At 39.2% G+C, this 19,894-nt stretch overlaps 4 protein-coding genes across 8 annotated transcripts; 3 read left to right on the forward strand and 1 right to left on the reverse strand.

Annotated features, from left to right (window-relative positions):
- LOC139633627 (1-phosphatidylinositol phosphodiesterase) lies at positions 1 to 3,418 on the forward strand. 4 transcript variants are annotated; one of them, XM_071499410.1, is made up of 5 exons: positions 1 to 105; positions 204 to 240; positions 1,017 to 1,112; positions 1,661 to 2,231; positions 2,863 to 3,418. In XM_071499410.1, exons 3-5 carry the CDS (start codon positions 1,045 to 1,047, stop codon positions 3,241 to 3,243), a joined length of 1,020 nt encoding a protein of 339 aa, XP_071355511.1. In that variant the 5' UTR covers positions 1 to 105; positions 204 to 240; positions 1,017 to 1,044; the 3' UTR covers positions 3,244 to 3,418. The 4 variants fall into 4 exon arrangements, with proteins under 4 accessions (XP_071355511.1, XP_071355512.1, XP_071355510.1 ...); XM_071499412.1 differs by having other exon boundaries at positions 10 to 105; positions 204 to 285; XM_071499411.1 differs by having other exon boundaries at positions 6 to 285.
- A 1,076-nt stretch (positions 3,419 to 4,494) lies between these two features.
- LOC139633634 (transmembrane protein 272-like) lies at positions 4,495 to 8,101 on the forward strand. Of its 2 annotated transcripts, none has more exons than XM_071499419.1 (5): positions 4,495 to 4,938; positions 5,013 to 5,078; positions 5,179 to 5,229; positions 5,334 to 5,525; positions 7,311 to 8,101. In XM_071499419.1, the coding sequence occupies exons 2-5, from the start codon at positions 5,018 to 5,020 to the stop codon at positions 7,571 to 7,573; spliced, it is 567 nt and encodes a 188-aa protein (XP_071355520.1). In that variant the 5' UTR covers positions 4,495 to 4,938; positions 5,013 to 5,017; the 3' UTR covers positions 7,574 to 8,101. The 2 variants fall into 2 exon arrangements, with proteins under 2 accessions (XP_071355520.1, XP_071355521.1); XM_071499420.1 differs by having other exon boundaries at positions 5,016 to 5,078.
- A 267-nt stretch (positions 8,102 to 8,368) lies between these two features.
- On the forward strand, positions 8,369 to 12,446 carry mrpl9 (mitochondrial ribosomal protein L9). The gene is made up of 7 exons (XM_071499415.1): positions 8,369 to 8,628; positions 10,172 to 10,331; positions 10,495 to 10,619; positions 10,712 to 10,765; positions 10,926 to 11,027; positions 11,151 to 11,234; positions 11,573 to 12,446. Exons 1-7 carry the CDS (start codon positions 8,548 to 8,550, stop codon positions 11,894 to 11,896), a joined length of 930 nt encoding a protein of 309 aa, XP_071355516.1. The 5' UTR covers positions 8,369 to 8,547; the 3' UTR covers positions 11,897 to 12,446.
- Positions 12,447 to 13,492: 1,046 nt separating this feature from the next.
- prcc (proline rich mitotic checkpoint control factor) lies at positions 13,493 to 19,592 on the reverse strand. The gene is made up of 7 exons (XM_071499414.1): positions 17,932 to 19,592; positions 17,784 to 17,831; positions 16,854 to 17,342; positions 16,373 to 16,468; positions 15,985 to 16,131; positions 15,412 to 15,477; positions 13,493 to 14,432 (listed from the first exon to the last, which is right to left on the reverse strand). The coding sequence occupies exons 1-7, from the start codon at positions 18,235 to 18,237 to the stop codon at positions 14,346 to 14,348; spliced, it is 1,239 nt and encodes a 412-aa protein (XP_071355515.1). The 5' UTR covers positions 18,238 to 19,592; the 3' UTR covers positions 13,493 to 14,345.
- Positions 19,593 to 19,894: the final 302 nt, after the last annotated feature.

The raw sequence follows: 19,894 nt of genomic DNA on the forward strand, positions 1-19,894 counted from the left end.
CGTGACCAGATGAATACCCTCGCACACATACACCCCACCCTCGCACACAAACACACCCCTCTACTCGCACCCCAGCGTGCTCACAGAGAGCTCAGCTCCTCTATGGTATTTCCGAAATAACATCCTGGGTCGACACACTGACTCTGTCATTTTGTCTGTGACCCCTCCACTCTGCTCTTTGTCTCTTTTTCTGTCATCTCCAGGCACTCCAGTCTCAGGACGAACACCTCCTGGTTTCAGGTAGGAACCGAAGCAAACCAGAGCAGCACATGGACACATCAGCAGGTTTGACACAGCAGCAGTGGATGGTTTTGTTCAGTTTTGGGATTAGAAAGCTTTAATCCTGCCATTGAATTTGCCTGGAGGGGTGAGCTGAGGTCAACCTCAGCCTGTACTGGGATCAAATTGTTTCCACTGTGTGTTTGGTTTTTTATTGCCTGACATACTTTTGTGCAGGGAAAGTGCTTTTTTTTTTTCTTTTTCTTTTTCTTTTTATACTAATATGCAGGTGCATACTTGCCTGGGAGAGAATTAGAGTTGGGAGGAAATTGAGTTTTATTTCAAGCAGTGCAGAGATCAAAGCCATGGGCAGAAAGAGAGGAAGCAATGTTCACATACCCCTCAACTAAGTCAAGGATACAAACGTTAAGTTTGTATAAGCCATACAACATTAGCAAGCATACAGTATGAGGTTTTTACGATAATTTCTCAGGTGATTGTTAAGATCTTGGCTGTGTCGTATCAACTTGTAGTCAGGAAAATACTCCGTAGTAATAGAATGATTTAAAAAACCTGAAGGATTTATTCACTCAGTCTAAACAGGTGCAGTGTGAATGAAGTAAAGAATCACGGCATCAGGATGGACGTTTGAATTATTGCTTGTGCTGCTCTTGATTGACCACTTAATTGATTTGTTGGTTTGCCCTGGCTACTTAAATGATCATCTTATTGGCTGATTTTTTTACTCACATTGATTCCATTCAACTAAATATTGAGCTCATCTGTATTATTCACAGATCCTGTCATCAGACCTGAGAAATCAGCATGATGAACATCAGAGAACGCCCAGTGAAGATGCACAAGATGGTAACTGAGCTGATGGTCCTGCTGGGGTGAGTATGTTGAGATCATGCCACAGATGGATCACATAGACTGATCTCCATTGTGATATCCATTCCCCTTTTAGGTTAAAAAAAAAAAAAAAAATCAGTACAACTTTATCCCTGCATGAGCAATTGTCTGAAGAACTCTCCACCCAAATCACCAAATGTCACAAATCAAATAACAATCAAAGGTTATAAGCATAAAAATATACAGAATACATATATAAATAAATATACATATCCAAAATGTCTGAAAAAAAACACATGAGTAGTAAAGCAGTAATTTCACCCATTTATGGATTTTTTTTTTTTACCATATTACATATTTTTTGTGTGTTTACTCTTGTGCAAGTAATGATCAAGAAATCTAATGGGCTAATTTAATCATTTGAGTGCTGATATTTGTTCTTTACTTGGAAAAACATAAGAGATTTATCTATTTCTGTCACCATTAATCATAGGAAACTTATATGAAAACTTGTGAGGTGGCTGATGTTTAAAGGTTGATGCATTTACTGGACAAAATATGTTTCTGACAAATGTCTCTTACATTGTAGAGCCATTAGTTTGAGTTACGGTGCCATTCAGAGACCTGACTATGATGACACCCCCAACCCAGAGTTCCTCAACCCATCCTGGATGGCCAGTATTCCTGATGATCAGCCGCTGTCTGAGGTCACCATGCCTGGAACCCACAACACCATGGCCCTGTACGGCGGTGTGTATGCTGAATGCCAGACCTGGAGCCTGGCTTCCCAGCTCCAGGCAGGTGTCCGCTTTCTGGATGTCCGGGTGCGTCACGTCAACGGGAACCTCACCATCCATCATGGGGTCTCCTATCAGCGGGCGCACTTTGGCCACGTGCTGGAGGGTGTAGCTGACTTCCTGCAAGAGTACCCCAGTGAGACTGTGCTGATGCGTATAAAGGAGGAGTTCAGCGAGACAAATGACATCTATGGTGCTGTGGTAGACTTCATCCACCGTTACGCTCACTGGGACCTGCTGTGGCACAGCCGGCTCGTGCCATCCATGGGAGAAGCCCGAGGGAAACTCATCGTCCTGCAAGACTTTTCTGGGCCAGACTTGGGAATGCGCTATGGATCCCTGAACATAGCAGACGACTGGAAGGTATGAGAGGTTATGTATTGATTTACATAGCCTTTTTTAATTTTTTGAATTAATGCTCTTTATTGAATTTTCCAAATGACAGACAAAAGACATACAGCGTGTATATTTAAAAAAACGTAGAAATTCTAATTAAAAAAAAGAGAAATTAATCAATACACCCAGAAATAACATGCTGATACAGATCATTCACCGGACCTAATACCTGCACAGAAGAGGCACTATTAGTCACTCCAATTTCTTATTCCAGTGACTGTGGTAAAATAGGATATACAAGGTTTTCATATTGACCAAAATTTAGTAGATTTTCCTCTTATGGTAAATTAGATTTTGTTTACATTTTACTTTACATGAAACATGACATCTTTCAACCACCAGGCATGAGAAGGGAGTTTTGGATTTTAGGATTAGATGCCATTGTAAATATTCATAGACCAGGCAGCAGTCTCTGGTTTTACATAGAAAATTCCTGTTAAAGGATTTGGTTCAATTGTTATGAAGTGAGCATCGCTCAGGAATTTAAAGACTGAGCCCCAGAAATTATGCAGCTCACAACCAAAGCATGTGAGTTAGAGTAAATGCTTTTAAACTAAAATGCTTTTTTGGGTGACTTAAGGTTTGCTGTTCTCTGTAGGTTCCCACACTTCTGCATGTGAAGGAGAAATGGCAGAGTGTCTATGAACACCTGGAGGCTGCACCTGCAGGAGACAGAGCCCGGATCTTTCTAACCTACAGCAGTGGAGCTGGTGTGTTCGCGTACCCCAGAGCTGTCGCTCAGCGCATCAATGCACAACTGTACGACTACCTTAGGGCCAAGACAGACCTGAACCAGCGCCTAGGAATCATATGCATGGACTTCCCTGCTGCTCCCATTATTCAAACGATCATTGACTTCCAACTAGAGGTCATAAGGAGAACGCAGGCCTTTAACTCAGTTCCTAGCAAGGCAAGTTTGAAACATACAATTTCTTCACTGAAAAAGAGGGGGAGAGAAGATTTTAAAATTGATGTTTGAGCCAAAATCAAGCACGTGTAAGGGAACAGTAGGCTGATCAATGACGGTACAATCAATGAGGCATCACTAGGGACACCAAATTCAGCTGTTGTAGCTTGGATGCAATAGTGAGATGTAACTTTACCACTGTAATGAATATGATTTGAATTACCATTAAATTATACCTCAGATGAAATTTGTCATTGTGTCATTCACCAAAGAAACAAAGTGAAGAATATTTGCAGTAATAAACTGCCGGGGAAGTGTATTACGATTACTGTTTTCACAAATCTCGTGAACATACATCATTAGTCAAGTCATTTCTTAGCTGTGGTAAAGCCCAAATAAGCCAAATAAATAACTATCTACCATTCTAGCTGGAAGAATGAACGCCAGTCCAAAATCTGAGACAGAGGTTGGTTGACTTTGCAGGGGTCACTGCCAGGTTGCGTGGGTCTGTGAGCAGCTCTCAAGAGTTGTGTGTGAGCCAGGACGGATGGAAGCAGTCATGTTTCATTGTCACAGGGTGGCAGTGTGGCTGCAGAGGCGCTTAGCATCAGACTGTGATGGTACTAACATTCGTTACTGGCTCGATAGGGAACAAGTGTGTCAACATTTGCATCACAAACCCTCTTCAACTGTCACACTGCTGTTTCACCATGATTTGCTAAAATTGAACCACACTGAACCACTGAAGCAGAAAGCTAATTTCACCTTGGCTTTATTGTCTTTGCAGGCTTGTAAAAACAATTTTTATTATTTTATTCAACAACAATTTAAAAGGGCACTCCACAAATGTTACATGTTTAAAGGGGAATTGTGCTGATTATACACATTAAAGTGTATTTATTGGTACTGGGGAGCACAACTGCACAAAAAGTTGTATAAATCCTTTTGGGGCACCAGAGGGAGCTGTATAAAATGTGATAATTGGCATCAGTTGTTAGGTCTAAGCTGTGAGTACTGTCATACTGCAGCCACAGACTCCAAACTGATGATGTTTCTATTGTTAAAAAGCCAGGATTCTGTCTCATCATAGTAAAATACATTTTCTACTAATCATCTTAAAATTGCATATTATATTAACTAATAAGGCTTTATTATTTACAAAGACAACCCAAACCAACAATAAGCGGGTACACTCAGTTTTTAGTGTGCAACTGCTCTATGGGAAATAGTGGATACCGCATTAGATATGTGTGATGAAAGACACTGTGTTTTAACCACACTGAGAGAGCTGATAACACAGCTCTTCCTGACTGTGCACTCTACCTGCGTGTGCACCACCGAGTCTGTTCTTTGCTACATTACATTGACTGAACCCTCATGCTGCACCATGCAATGATGATGATTATGTTTAATGAACTGCAAAATTTTAAATTTCAGAAAAAACTGCAATTGCAATTGAAGGACACCATGGGAGCAGTTTGTGACTTAAAACACACTTTGCATGCAGATTATTTGTATCAGATAAAAAGAACGGATTTTATCATAATTTCCTCTTAGTTAGATGCAGAGGGCATTGCGAAACAGTTGTTGAAATGCTTTGCCTTGGGCAATATGCCTTAACATCCTGCCAAAGCATTAGAGGGTGTTAACAAAGTGTCAGCGTTGGTAACACATGACCAATGCAGACTCAAAGTTGTGCATTTGTACATTTAGTGAAAACTGGAAGAAGAAAAAGGCTTTGAAGTGTCTCCATCCACAGCTGGACAGGTACAGTGTAACGCATGCGCTTGTAGCTTTCCTTGTTGACATCTCATGACTAACAGCTCCTTCTTTCTCTGCAGTAGATATGAACCCGTCTCCGCAGGAGTATTTCAGGCCACAAAATGCCGTGGCGATTGCTTCACTTGGTTAGAGTACTTGTCTCCATCATATTCATGACTTCATTTTGCATTATTTCATCTGTTTAACTGTCAAACTAATTCTTGACCTTGTCCCTTTTTCATGTAGTTGTGGTGAATATTATTTGGTGGATGATTATGATTGCAGCGATTGGATTGGGTAGGTTTATTATTTTGTGATTTTTGCCAGCAAGCAGTATGTCCTGGCATCTTATTCTTGGCCTGAATGTTATATATTCATGTTGTTGTTCTGCTGCATCATAGGGGCTACAAATATGAGCCATTGTCCAGTACAGCCCAAAATCCCAATCTACCTGATAGTGTTGGGAACGGTCAGCATCGTCTCTTTTGCTCTGACCTACACCAAGAGCACCTGGAAAGGTGGCGCTGTCTTCATCCTGAGCTCGGCCTGCGTGGGTCTGCTGCACCTCTTCACTTTCTGCTGGTTCATTACAGGTGGGAGAAACTATCAGAAGGATAGACTGAAGAAATCTTGCATGACATCAGGCAGTGATGGAAAGCAGTGATGGAAAGCATAGCAAATCTACACTTAAAGAATCGTCACTAGCACTTATTGCTGCGCTAACACTTCTTATCGCACTTAGCCTTGATTGTTCCCCTTTCTGTAAGTCGCTTTGGATAAAAGCGTCTGCTAAATGACTAAATGTAAATGTAATGTAAAACGTAAAGTAACTAGTGTTTCACTGTTGACATTTCATGATAGTTTATACTTCTATTCCACTACAGTTCAGTGGAAACAGTATATAAAACAGTTCAAATTAGGCTTAAAAGATCACTGGTGCTTCAGAAAATATATCAGCTAAAACTTTGTGATAAGCACATTAATCAGATAAGAAGAGAGGGGGATAATGAGATAGCTGATATCATTCTACAATCACATCACAATGAGAAAATGTTACATAAATATCGTCCGTGAAGTTAAAACCCATGAGCCCACAGGGGACACTGGGCCAAACTACACCACTAAGGTATGAGGTTCTATTTTATGTCTGCAAAAATATTTTAAAGGTTTTTTGGTTAATACATGTATTGTTTTATTGCAACATAATTCCATAATAACATTTACATTAAATGCAGCACTTCACGCTAAAAATGATTTAATTTGTTGGATTTTTATAAAGTTTTTCTTCTTGATTGTTGCTTATTTAGTCATGACTTTAATATTAAAGAGAAATATTTAAGATATAAATGGAACTTTGGAAGTTATAAGTTTAAAAAAAAAACAGTTCAAAACCACAATTCAACAACAAAGTCAGGACTGTAGGTCTGACTTGATCAGAATTAATTGACAGTGACAACAACCAACCAGTTGCTGCCAGAATTGTATTCAAATGCTGCTGAATTCTGATTGGTGCATGGAACTACGCGGCATAACTTTTTTCCTCTCTGAGTCACACCCACAGAGACCACAGACAGAAGTTAAGTGAAGGCATTATCAAGTAATACCAGATCAGGATCACCAATAACCAATCATAACCAATACTGATAAAAGCAGCTATATGTAGAAATAAGTTCCTATGATCTATGAGGTGAATGCATTATTAATATGCTACTTCTGAATATAGTTTAGTCACCATCAAATAATTTGCCATACATAAGGCATTTCTTTTTACTGTTGCTTACTAAATCACATGCATGTTTAAACAAAATACAGTGTTTCCTCAGGGCTAACTGTTCTTCCTTAAGTCTGGTCAAACACCAGTTTAATCTGGTGCTAATTATAGGAACATTACTGAAAAAGTTAATTTAGTTAAAGTTTTGTTTACAAACAGATGTTAATTGCCAGAGGAAAAAACCCCCACTCAATTTAAATAAAACTTGCAGGGAATGTAACTGCCATGATATCACCCAATAAATGAAATATGAAAAAACCAAAATGAAAAAAATATAAATAAAAAATTGGACTATCTTCTCAGTGTCATGGGGGGCTTTTTAGTGGATGTATGACCACAGCATTTCTAAAATCCTGGAACACCAGCTGCAAAGATGCACATGCATGAATGTATCCAGGATGTGATCTGACAAATGATGGACTTTTTTAAAATTTTTTATTTTTATCAATCTTTTGGACAATAGTATCAATATCCAAAACAAGACTTTGTTTTAGTGGTATTGATACTTTGGGGATCAATCTACCCATCCCTAACAGATATCTCTTAAGTGCAATAATACAGACTGTTCTGTATATGCTGTCTAATATGTGCTGTCTGTCCCTTGTAGGCACTGTCTGGGTTTATTCTGTATATCCTCCCAACTACACAGCAGGACAACCATCGTACTGTCATAAGATACCCTTCCTGTTTGCCTTTGTTTTCACCACCGTGGTGTGGGCCTTTGTGGTTCTCATGTTCTTCTGTGGCTGTTGCTTCGGTGCAGTGACATGCTGTACCACTGTTGAGGCAAGACACCGATTGATACCTAATCGCAATACTTTCTATGGTGGGACAGGTAATTTTCGAGAGCCAATTGTTAGTGATGTGTGATTTGAATCCTTGTCCGTGTCTTCACAATAGGTTTTATAGGAGTGAAAATTTCCCAAGATTTTGACAGTAACAATCCTGATTCTGCTCCTGCTGTTGAGGTTTATTTTTATTATTTGTGGTAGTTTTTCTACACAGACGCAGTGTATGAAAGGATCAAATGTAAGATCTGCTGAAACATCGCATCACTTTGAAACGATAGCACTGTCATGTCAAGTGCTTCCTGCTTACACCAATGCCAAACAGTAAACATTTGAGCCAGCAGAAGATACGATCTTGAACAATCTAGTGGTGGAATACAGTACATTGAGTCAGTATTGAGATGAAACATAAATACATATTAGTATTGTGTATTTTCATATTGTAATCTACTATGTGTGTACAGTGCAATGCCTTTTTTGACTGCAACATTTAAGATAGTATCTTAACAATTAATTTTGCGATATTGCCTGAAAATAAAAGTTTGATGTCTTGTTTGCATCATTTACAATATGTGTATAAGAGTAAAATATATTAAATAAATTGATGTTTTTGATTAGTCCTGTGTGTTATTGAGCACCCAAGTTTGGTCAAGTTTGGTTTAAGTATACTCATGAGTGGGATGATGTGTGATGATGTGTGAAAAAACAAACAAACAGTGGAACAGTAAAAGAAACAAAAAGAAAGGAAGGCGTATTTTATAGTAGAGTTCGTTTAGATTTAATTGTATAACATAAAGTTTCTATATCTTATATTATTTTCCACGGTTGCGACTGTTATTTCAGGATTTATCCGGGACTGCTGTTGCAGCAGATGGGGTCCTTTTACGTCACTAAAAAGCGACGCTCGTTAGCTTTAGCTAACATACATGCTGCGGTGACTCCAGCGACTACCGAAAGATAAACGAATGGTCGCGTTGGCTGTACAGACACTGTGATAAAACATTTCAGAGTTTTGATAAATCCGATAAAGGCGGTTGTCTGCGGTGTTGACCGAACATGTGGAGCTCAGGCCGCCGCGTCCTTCGGGATCTGCTCAGCCAGGCTGCTGTCCGGAGTTTGTCCCTGACTCCTGCTCAGGTCAGTGTCCCTGCACATTTAAATGAAACATCACTAACAGCTGTCTGTGTACCAAGCAGTACCATAATATCTTGCAGTGAATGCTAAATTATTACTAATATCTTAGACACTGTTTGCTCGTTCTTGAAGTTGTAAAATAAAATCTGAGGACAGAGACTGAACTAAAATAAAAACTGTGCTCTCGGGCTCTTCTTCTCTCTTTGCTTACATTAGCTTAGCTTACATTATTTCCTACATTACTATTGTTTCTCAATTTTTTTCTGTTTTTATATGCACTATAAAATGGGCTAAGAAAAACATTTTCAAATCCAATGCAATGAATATATATGTACACATACATTTATATAGTCGTCAGTTAACTAGGAACACCTAACTAAAGCAAATGTAGTCTAGTAAAATAAATCCTCCTTCATTAAGACTATAATGTTTAATTTTTGCAGAAAATATTGAGGTGTTGATTCAACTGCATGTTAATTTCGTGAGATGCAGTTTGTGATGCTGTTGAATTGTAGGAGTTATAGGAACAGGTGTTTCTATTTTAACTGTCCATTTATATCAACGAATCTCTGTGTAATGCATTACAGTTCAACAAAAGCACAAACTGCAGTCTCCAATATAATTATACAGTTGAATCAACAGCTCCCTATAAAAATTAAAACAAAAACTGAACACTGTAAAATGTATTAGATTGCATTAGTTTTAGTAACAGATAAATAACTTTGTCAGTTTCCATCTAGTCTACAGTGCCACTTTCTTCTCCGTTTCCATGTCATAGCCTTTTAATAAGCCGTGATTAATATTTCAACCAACTATTCATCCTTAGCCTTATGGGGTCATTTGTAAAATTACAAAGATCAAGCAGAGAAATGTTCATACTAACATTATAGAGTTTCCCAAAATGGTTATTTTTATGGCAAGGTGTTGTGCATGAATATATTGAAATAGATTATCTGGACATTTGTATTTTGACCCCTGGCCATGACACGCATCAGTCCATCCTTTAAGATGCACTTTATCATGTAGTTACAAGGGTTAACTAAATATCCTTGGTACTTTTTGAGTGCTTGTATTTTGCAGATTTTGGAACTGGAATTTTTGTGATTTTTTTTTTTTTTTTTTCCTGCAACATGTCACCTAATACAACTTTTAATTTATTAACAGAATTAATTAATGCTGTTTAATAAAAACAACTTTCTTAAAATGGGCATATCTGAAACTTGTTTTGTATCTGGTTTGTGCTAAGACAGAGAGATAAATGTTGATAGGTGGTGGTCAGTATGGTTAAAGATTTAAATATCGAGTTTTAGGGTCCAGTAACCCACATTGCTTCACTCCTGTAACCTATAACATTCTCAGTCCAGCTTTTCTTTTGCCAGAGAGCCATAACAATAATAACAGTAAAGAACCCATACAATTAACATAAAATGAACATTTACAAAGGTTACAGGTCACCTTTTGTTTAAAAAAAAAAAAAAAAGATGTGTATCTTAGACTTTAAAGTTTAAGTCTAAGTCTAATTTCTGGGTGCTTAATGTTTCCACAGAATACAGTGGTGGTGGAGCGATGGTGGCAGGTCCCCTTGTCAAAAGTAGGCAGCCCGCCAAGGCTTCACCCTCGAAGACACAAAATCTACAAGTTGGTTGAAGACACCAAAAACGCTCCCAAGACAAAGATGGAGCTCATTCTAACTCAGACAGTACCAAGTGAGTATCTTCAGTGCATTTAACAAATCAAATACACCTAAATTACGAACGTAAGTGACCCATCATGGAATATTTTCAGGGACTTAGAATCAGCATAGAATCAATATATGAAGGGATGTTGACTTCAAAATAAGTGGGATGTTTTCTTGGTTTGTTCTGACAGAGCTCGGTGGGCGAGGAGACACAGTGTTTGTGAAAAAATCAGTTGGCCGAAACAAGCTGCTGCCCCAAGGTCTTGCAGTGTATCCATCACCGGAGAACAAAGAGATGTTTGCTGAGGAGTTAAGAGTGTGTACTGTTCTTTAACATGTTTAGTTTTCCTCTACATATTAGACTGCAGAGTTTGGCTATTTATCACTGCTACCTTCCTTTATCCACAGCTTCTGCGTGAGGGGAGGCCAGAGGACAGACTTCAAACCCGCACTGGACAACTGGTGAGCATTCGTCCACTGAAGATCTTTGAGAAGTATTTCACTTTTCAAAGACTGTCTTCATTACCAGGGTCTTCTGCCGGAGTCAGTTATTGAGAAGTGAAAGGAACAACAGACCGACAGCTGTTACTTCTTTAACTAAGGGTTCCTGGTGTTTTTACAGACGGTGGAGTTCCTTAAACGCTCCAAGCTGAAGATCAACAAAATGCCCTCTGAAGAATTCCAGCTCACTAAAGAGATCATCTGCAGACAGTTTCTTAAGAAGGTATGTCAGTCTTTCTTATCCTCACTTTACATGATCCAGATAAAACACTGAGAAATGTGCTGTTGTAATTAAGTAAGTGCTTCTCTAATCTGTTTATTGACTAAAACAAAAACTTTTTCTTAGCTGGGAGTTGTTGTGCCACCTCATGCACTGAGTCTTCCGTTTGAGCCAATCAAGGACTTGGGAGACTACTGGTGTGACATTACAGTAAGAGACTTATTTTTCAGTCCGTGTACCTCCAAGTTATAGCTGCCTTTTAATAGTTAGAAACCGATTTGTATGAAGTAGCAAATAGTTAAAATGTTGTAGATAAGCGTTTATTACATGTGGGAAATGCATGTTGTAGGAAATAAATAAGTTTTTATGTTCTTGCAAAATGTTGAAACCACATAAAACAAAGACTTAACAGTTTCCTGGAGAATTTCATTGGAGTTTGACTGAAGCTGCATGGATAATGTATAAAAACAATTAAAAAGCTCAAAAACAGGAGCAGGTTTGGCTGTTGTTCTATCACAACACATATTCTTCATATTTTTATCTTCCAGGTTAACGGAATAAGCACAGTTCGCATCCCCATGTCACTGGTGCCATATGAAGACCCATCTGCAAGTTACCAGCGGCAGTTGAAAAGACAAAAGCAGCAGCAGGCAGCTGCAGACATTTCTGAGGCCGCTGATGAAGATGAAGCAGTTGTGAAGGCAGTTTCTGATGCAGCAGTGGAGGCTGAGGCTGGTAAAGACTCAGTGAGTCAAGTTAGTGCAGCTTCAGCCTCAGCAGGAGGTTCTGCTGCTGAGGAAACCACAGCCTCAGCTACGCAGACGAATCAAGACACAACAGCACCACCAAGTGACAGGCCGAAAAAAGATTAAAGGATTCCAAACGAGGACGTCCACACTACTGCAGTGGATCGTGTTAACCTATAATACACATTATACATGCTTAAAAACAGTTGTGGGTTTAATTATATAAATGTTTTTCATCTGGTATACACAGAGCAAATGTTTTAGCAAGTCAACACAACCTCCTGTCACTTAAGTCAGTGTATCCTTCTGATGGTTGTACACACAACATGAAACAATAATGTAGTAATATGTAAGAGGAATTTATTATCTAATTTTAGGGCCACTGTAAATACACAGTGTTGTTTAAAAAAAAAAAAAAAGGTTATGTTGCCTCAGTAGGCTGACCTCAATGTTCAAAAAATGCTGGGGAATTATGTTTTTCATGTTAATTATAGTGGGATAACATGATTTTATTTTTTATTTTTTCCATTATTTTACTGCATCATTGTGATAGTGGTCATAATAAAAAACAGCCCAGTGGCCTTCAAAGTTATGGAGCCAGGAAAGAAAATGATTTATTGATCAGGTTTAACTCAACCACACGCAAAACAAAAGAATAAAGGAAGCAAAAAAGGTCTTTCCCAGTGTCACCCAACTAACTTACCAGCATCAGGAGTCCCCCACCCCTCCAATCTGCTAATGTCAGTGTACAGCGGCATGCCTTGCCAATCCTATGTGTATGTGTCTAATGATGCATTAAGGAGATTTGCTAATTATAGATCTGTAGAGCAAATGTTCTTTGTACTGTCTCAATGGAACTCAAGTTTAAGGTGCAACAATAAGAAAAATCTGGAGCTCACAAAGTAATCAGCTGAAGCTCTTTTACTTGTATTCCTGTCTCTGAGATATGTCACACAAGTACTGCAGGTGACCTACCTATAACATTTCAAAGCAATCCCTGGGCTGCTGGTATGTTTAAGATATTTATGTCTGCCAATATCAGATGAGGCTGCAAGGCAGACCATGTTGTGCCTGTGTTAGTACAGTGAGCCACCACCGCCACCTAGCCATAGTTTACATATGGAGCTCTTTGCAAAATCCAATGTGTATGACAAATAGTGCATGTAGGAGCAAGCTGGCCCATGAGTTCACATTGCTACTCTTGAAGAACTAACAGAATCCCTATTGATTGATTTCCAATCTATTGCTTTGATAAAGACAAAGGAAAACATCTTAAACTTCACAATGATGTCAATACCTCCATGAAAAGCTATTCAAAAAAGGCTTCTTTGCATTGTAGAGGATTTGAAGCAATAAGCACCTTTACGTCTAAAAGAAAGCAGATATCTGCAATATTCTCCAGAGCTGGAGAGGATGGCAGTATTTTGTTTCACCTCTGCACAGTTCATAGCATTTTCCCTTAACAAGAGTGGTCAGCTTATTTAAAACATCCTGGCACACTGGCAGTGGACAAGCCACATACACAGATATTCTTGATTCATTATGACAGAATTTTCCTAAAACTGGAGCAGGAGAAAGAAATATAAGAGCCTCCTCTCAACCAGCTAAAATAAAATAAAAGCTTCACAAAATGTATTCCCAATTTTGAACCATTATTGGGATTTTGGAGAAAAATACTGAACCTGGAGGTTGCATGCGGGATTCAACCAAATAAAACTGAGGTAAAGTTCCTATTTAATGTCAAAAACATATAGTTCTCTAGCCTGATCGTCACTAAAGTACTAAAATGCATGTTTGGTTCTCTGGCAATTTATTAATTAAAAAAATAAAATAAAATCACAATAACTGGGAATAAATAGTAATGACCACACAGATATGAACAACCTTTACAAGCAAATGCAACATGTTTCTTTTGCAATATCATTTTTATTTTTCATTACAAAGTTGTTGTTTCAACATATAAATATGTATGTGTATGTATATGTGTCACAGCTTTCTAATAACTCCAGTTCTTTTCTCATTATCAACGGAAACATGTTACTAATATTTGTATGATTGCCAGAGAACCAAGCCTTTTAAATAGGGACGTCACAAAAAAAAGGAGTCATACATCAATGTCCATAATCTTATGAACAGGAAGCACACACACATTCAAAAGGAAAAAAAAATTGTAATGGACACTTCAGGGTCACATTACATCCTCTCTTTCACTGACTGACCATAGGTACATTAAAAATACCTTTACACTCTTATATATAGGTATAGTGCCAGTTTAGAAAATGAGCGAAATTACTGTTTATTTATGATAAACTACAGTCAAAGAAGAGTTTAATTGCTCTAAGTGGAGTTTTGATGTGTGAGTAACACCTTATCAAACAGTTGATCAAAACAACTATTGAATATTAACAGTTCAACACAAATTCAGGATGGAGGAAAAGAGGGAAAATCTGTATTAAGGTATGTATACTGTTTTTCCCCAAACACAACCTTCCCTTTGTTTGGGGAATCTGGAAAGCTCTAGTCTACTTTCTGATGCAGGGTTTCCAAATGCCACCGAGAGTCCACAGCGTGACATTTAGAAACCGTATTTGGCCTGGGTCTGCCGGCGGGTTAGCTTGTTATCTGCCCAGCTGTTCTTCAGCTCCAGCTCACGTTCCTTTGCCTGTGAAAGATGAAATTAGGCAAAATTTTAGGTCGTACAAATAATGCCTTTCAGAGAGGTAAACAAAGACTTAAAAACATATTACTTTTTGGTAAATGTAACCAATTTTTCAAGGACAGAGGAGACAATCCAGTGTCTTATCTTTTATTAAATTTAATGTGCTATAATTTGGAAATGCTTGAGACCACAGATATCACGGGGAAACCTGATAAGCCAAAAGCCTGAGTACACAGACATATACGAGCTCTGAAGACCAACCAGTGCAGCAATACAAATAAATCCCCACCCTGTATGCTCAAACACTGAATACCATCTGAGGTGTGTACAAATAAAACGTGTGATACAACACCATCATCCATTACTCCCTGAAAAGCCAAATTCTCTGAAAGTTAAACAAATAAGGTCAAGAGAGCTTGTTTGATTGCCTTGAGATTTTTTGCAGTCTACTGTAGAAAAACCGCAGACATACAGTACTCAGCACAAGGCTCAAGGTTTGCTCCGTACAAACAGGCATAGCAGCCAACAACATGGAGCTGGATGTGTGTGGACATGTCACACTGTGAGTGCAGACTCCTGGTATGTTGGTAGCGAAATTCTGACTTTCATTCTGCTCTCCATCTCTTTCAAAACCAACTGAAAATCATTCATGAATTTCAAGTGTTGCTAAGTCAGTCTTGCACTACGAGCTCTTGCTTTAGCTACAATATATTTACATTATTGAAGCATTTTAAGAGTTACACTGACTTTTTTTATCCAGAAGTTGGCAGAAAAAAAAAAACACCAAAAACTCTGGACAGACAGATGATTAAATTATTTTGGTGATGCAAGATAAACTGCCTGAAAATCCAATTTCAAATATTAGGTGTGGTCCTTTAAAAAGCCCTGATGTACATCCGAAAAGGCAGTGCAGGCATGAGTACATGAAAAAAATGTACTCAAGAAACTTATAGAGTGTAATTTGAGCTTTAGCAGCATTCACCTGGTGAATGAGATATGTTATCTGATGCTTGCGCCGCTGTTGTCCTGTAGGTTGTTCTCCTTTTTTCTGCAGGAAAGAAGAGGAAAAAGTAGAAGTTACATTAAATTGCAACACAAAACTATTCCTGCTTGGAATTAGTTGACAGTCCTGTGTTAGCTTATGTGTCCACTCAGTGAAGCCTTCACACGTTTTGTTTCTTTGCAAAACCGAAAAGGCTCGTGAGAGATTTGGACATGCTTGGCTTGTTTTCTTTAATATATTTGACTTTCATGAAATCATTTTGGTAATTTGCTTAGTTAATACTAAACCCATCTGCATTTTATACTCGGTAGAAACCTAAAAAGTCAAATCATCAAAGCCATTTCCTGTATGCCTTAATGAGTTCCCAGTCTCAACTGAACGTTAATCAGTAGTAAGCAAAAGTATACAACATCTTGCCCCTGTTCAATGAAAGAAGTCCCCTGCAACTGAGCCAAAACCTCAACATAAAACTAAGAGCAACCTTACACCCAATCCTATCAGTTCTGGGCATACACATGCAAAACTTGCAGCCAACACAAGAGATCAGGTTACCTTGCTGAAGGACTGGCGGTTCTGCTTCTCTTCTGTCATGCTCTTGGTCATCCACTGCTGGTTGCCACTCAGTTGGTCGTCTCCCTTGATCTCCAGAAATTTCACCTCCTCTTTGCCTCTGTTTCTTTTCCCCTGCAGCCGCATAAACTGAAGCAAAAGAAAAAAAGCCTTGTTGAGTCACACTGTTGCAGCCCAATTCCCTTTTTTATTTTGTTTTTTTTTTTTATTATGGGATATTGTTGAATTTAAATTGTGGGTATGAAACACACAAACACTAGCATGACAACACACCAGACAACTGCAACATTAGAATCAATTAAAGGAAAGTATGGAGTAGCATCACATCTACACAAAATAATTTGGGGAATAAAAGCAGCAAACTTCTTACCGCTTCATCATCAAACATGGCAGAGTGACCAGGCTCTTCAGCCTCCTCTGATAATTCGGGGTTGGGATCTTGGTAGTATGACTCGTTATAGTATTCCTGCCCAAGGAAAAAAATGTTTGGGATGTCACTCACATGGTGGTTGTTCCCCATAGTATGAATGCTTGAGGATTTAGAGGCTAAACCTTGTATGTGGCTCTGTGGCCTTTAAGTATATTTATGTTGTATCATTAAGGCATGTGAAGGTGCACTTATATTTTTGAATGTGTCACATTACCATCTGTGCTGTAAATCTGTGGTATGTGAATAGATAATGTGCAGGAGCATGTATGCCTCAGCAGTCAAGGTTTCCATGGTTGCACTCAGATTTTATTTATTATATACAGTTCTGACAAGTAGAAAACATAGTGTAATCTGAGTCTAATGCGTTCCAGATGACAAGTCAGGTCATAAGGTTATAAGAAACTGTATGAATCATGGTTACCTGAGGGAAAGCCTCTGGGCCTGTCATGGGCTGCTGATACTGAGAATATTGACTTCCCCATGCACCAACTCCCTCGTGGTTCCCCCCAAAGTCGAGAGGAGCATCTGACTGACCAGGCTCATCAGCAGCTGCAATAGGTAGAGGCTCTGCAGGGGCTCCTGGCTCAGGGTCTAAGCTTGGAACGACTGCAGGGAGGGGCTGGGAGCTTTCGCCTAGGGAGAAGTAGTTCTGCGGGGTTATGTCCTCTTCATTATCCTGGTCATCAGCAGCTATTTGTCGAGCCATCTGCAGGGCAGCTGACTTTGCTGCAGCTTTGATAGCAGAGGGAGATGCACTAGAACCAAGCAAACCCTGAGCAGGCGTTCCAGGCTTGGGTCCTTTGGGCTCTTGCCGTTTAGTGAGCGCATGAGGAATCAGGAGTCTGTCAGTCTCCTTTACTGTCAGGTTTTTGGGTTGGGGCAGAAGGGCAGCCAGGCCTGAGCCTGCACCCTGGGAGAAACAAGATATGGGTGGAAATGTGATGTGCGAGTTCAGGGAATGACTTTAGTATAATGTGGTAAAATAATATATTCTGTGTCACTGGTTTCCTCTCTTTTTATTTATTTATAGCCTTATTATAAGAGTAGAAAAATTGAGAAGAACACCAGAGGAGACACAAAAGAGGGAGGCAGAAGAGTTAAATCTAGGTTGTTGTGGGTATCATATACTGCTCTATCTGCAGCATGTGCAAGTGTTACATGCAAAACATTATGGATAATGGTTAAACTCCAGTGTTTTGTTAGTCACAAAAACATTGTATCAAGTGCATACAATCATATAATGTGATTATGAGAAGGTCAGACATGTCAGCTGAATTACTGCTTTATTATCTGGGATAGAGAAATGAGTGAACATTGTATTCTGTCTTTTGTCACAGTGAGATGTTCTCACCTGAGGTTGTAGTTTCTTTTTTGCTGGTTCGTCATCATCAGAGTCTGACTATGGACAAGAAATACATAGATTCTGAATTACAACCTGATTGCATGCCACAAGAGCTGCATTATGTATAAGCAAACGGTTGATCAGGCTCAGTACTCACATCGTGTCTCTGGATCTGTGGCACAGTGATCTTGACAGGCTCTGCTCGCTTCCTCGGCTTAGGCAGACTAGAAAGGAAGCCTCCCTTAGATGGTGGAGGATCTAGGTCATCTTTTGACGTGCTGTCCCCCGCTGAAGGATTCGCTTTTGTCTCCCTGCTTGGTCCATCGTTTCGTCCTGCAGATCCTGGCTTTTTGGGTGCAGGCAGGAGTGAGAAGAGCCCTCCCGCGCTGACTTTGCTCTCCGGTGCGGCGGAGGTTTCCTCGGAGTCACTATCATCACTGCTGCCATAGGCGACTAAAGACATGTTGGCTGATGTTATTAAAGATGATTAATCTGCAGTAACTCGTGGACATGGATAACCACTTCCCCTTGATTTGGTCTCCAGGAGTCGTACTCACTCTGGCTTTTCGAGGAGCTGACTTCCAATAAAGGTACGATAATCTTTGATCGATATAGTCACAGTGATAATAAAATAATTCCAGATGAAGTATCACAGAAAGCACAGCGGGTTAAAAGAGGGCCTCACAGTGAGCTCGTGAAATGAAAGGACTGTCCCAACTTCACAGCGCTAGCTAATGCTAGCTAGGCCGCCGCAGTAAACGATATTAGCTTACCGACCACTTCTTGCTTAGCCAAATTAAATTCGTCACAGAACTGTTTGCACATCGGTTGATGTAGTAGGTATATTTTTACACTACAAAACGGCGACTGTAGTATGATGTTACGCCGACAAATGCATTTAGTTAGTCCCTAGACTCCATCAAAACATTCGCCTCCATCATTCATGATTGAAAGAAGGACAGCTGCGCAGCTTTCTGCGCAGCCATTTCTTCTTCGTGTGTTTATTTTGAGTTGCTACACAATTTACCGCCCCTAACGGACTGAATTTGCATCATTATCAATTTACAGTATGAAAAATTTATCTCAGTAACCCTGGGTGAGCTACAATTAAACACACATTTAATGTCCTGTATTTTTCTTTATTTCGGATTTTAGTAAATAACACCGCACAATCAAAACGTACACATTATGGGTATGTTATTATCAGATTTTAGCATCATTTTGAGAATGAACATGTCACTATTTCACTACTTTTAGGACAACTAAATGATAAATGAATAAAGACTTCATCATTTCTGCTTTGCAGTTTTTATTCCTGGCAGTGTGTAAGATGATTTCAACACCATTAACATTTACAAAAAAGGATAATTGAACACTTAATTGAATAAAAACATAAGGGCCTAACTGTCGTAGTGTAACTGTTTTCTCCTTGTTGTCTTCATTTATACTGTATAGCCAAAGTCATGTGTATAATATGGCCAAAAGCATGTGGGCACATAAACCTAGATTACAATTTGAGCAAAGGAGGTGAGGGGGTGCCCACGGGCCCAGGTCCCCAGGGCAGCAAAATCCCTAGGTTTACTATGCAGTGATTAGTTTGTTGAATTGATTAATATGGACTGATACTGAAATGTTGTTATGCTGCATGTTTACTTAATCTCGAGTCCCTGTTGTGTAGTGTGCTCCTGTGTTAAAATCCATGCAATGTTAAGAGAAATCAAGGGGCTGAATAGGAGCCCACAATTCATTTTTGCCATAGGCCCCCTTAGTGAATTAGCACAGCCATGGCTAGCCTCTTAGTTCCAATTAAATTAGTTCCTATTTAAATTTCTAGGTACAGGTATTTCTGGGGTGTAGAAAACCTGCACATAATTTACAAATAGTGGCAGGAAAAAGGGGGGGGGGGGGGGTTAATGGGGGCCCAGCTGCTAATTTTTGCCCAGGTGCATTTTAGCAGTTTCATCCAGCCATGTAAATTAAGCCCAATTTGTAGGTGACTAAAGATCAATACATTAGAGGAAACCGAATTTCCCTGTCAAAAAGATCCTCTTCACACCATCAAGTAATCGCTGATTTATTGACCGCTCTTCTAAATGTGGTGTTATTTTTTTTACATTAGA

This window comes from Trachinotus anak, unplaced genomic scaffold, assembly GCF_046630095.1.
Source record: "Trachinotus anak isolate AG129_WGS33_773 ecotype Australia unplaced genomic scaffold, CSIRO_AGI_Tana_v1 ptg000016l, whole genome shotgun sequence".
Classification (NCBI taxonomy): Eukaryota; Metazoa; Chordata; class Actinopteri; order Carangiformes; family Carangidae; genus Trachinotus; species Trachinotus anak.

Excerpts from the sequence above, each read along its gene's own strand:
- LOC139633634 (XM_071499419.1), top strand. The coding sequence starts at position 5,018 with ATGAACCCGTCTCCGCAGGAGTATTTCAGGCCACAAAATGCCGTGGCG. Across the intron at positions 5,079-5,178 it reads CGTGGCGATTGCTTCACTTG|TTGTGGTGAATATTATTTGG; the intron begins GTTAGAGTACTT and ends TTTTTCATGTAG. Across the intron at positions 5,526-7,310 it reads TTTCTGCTGGTTCATTACAG|GCACTGTCTGGGTTTATTCT; the intron begins GTGGGAGAAACT and ends TGTCCCTTGTAG.
- mrpl9 (XM_071499415.1), top strand. The coding sequence starts at position 8,548 with ATGTGGAGCTCAGGCCGCCGCGTCCTTCGGGATCTGCTCAGCCAGGCT. Across the intron at positions 10,332-10,494 it reads TCTAACTCAGACAGTACCAA|AGCTCGGTGGGCGAGGAGAC; the intron begins GTGAGTATCTTC and ends TTGTTCTGACAG. Across the intron at positions 10,620-10,711 it reads TGTTTGCTGAGGAGTTAAGA|CTTCTGCGTGAGGGGAGGCC; the intron begins GTGTGTACTGTT and ends CTTTATCCACAG.
- LOC139633627 (XM_071499410.1), top strand. The coding sequence starts at position 1,045 with ATGATGAACATCAGAGAACGCCCAGTGAAGATGCACAAGATGGTAACT. Across the intron at positions 1,113-1,660 it reads GAGCTGATGGTCCTGCTGGG|AGCCATTAGTTTGAGTTACG; the intron begins GTGAGTATGTTG and ends CTTACATTGTAG. Across the intron at positions 2,232-2,862 it reads ACATAGCAGACGACTGGAAG|GTTCCCACACTTCTGCATGT; the intron begins GTATGAGAGGTT and ends TGTTCTCTGTAG.
- prcc (XM_071499414.1), bottom strand. The coding sequence starts at position 18,237 with ATGTCTTTAGTCGCCTATGGCAGCAGTGATGATAGTGACTCCGAGGAA. Across the intron at positions 16,469-16,853 it reads GCCCAGAGGCTTTCCCTCAG|GAATACTATAACGAGTCATA; the intron begins GTAACCATGATT and ends TTCCTTGGGCAG. Across the intron at positions 14,433-15,411 it reads TAACATATCTCATTCACCAG|GCAAAGGAACGTGAGCTGGA; the intron begins GTGAATGCTGCT and ends CATCTTTCACAG.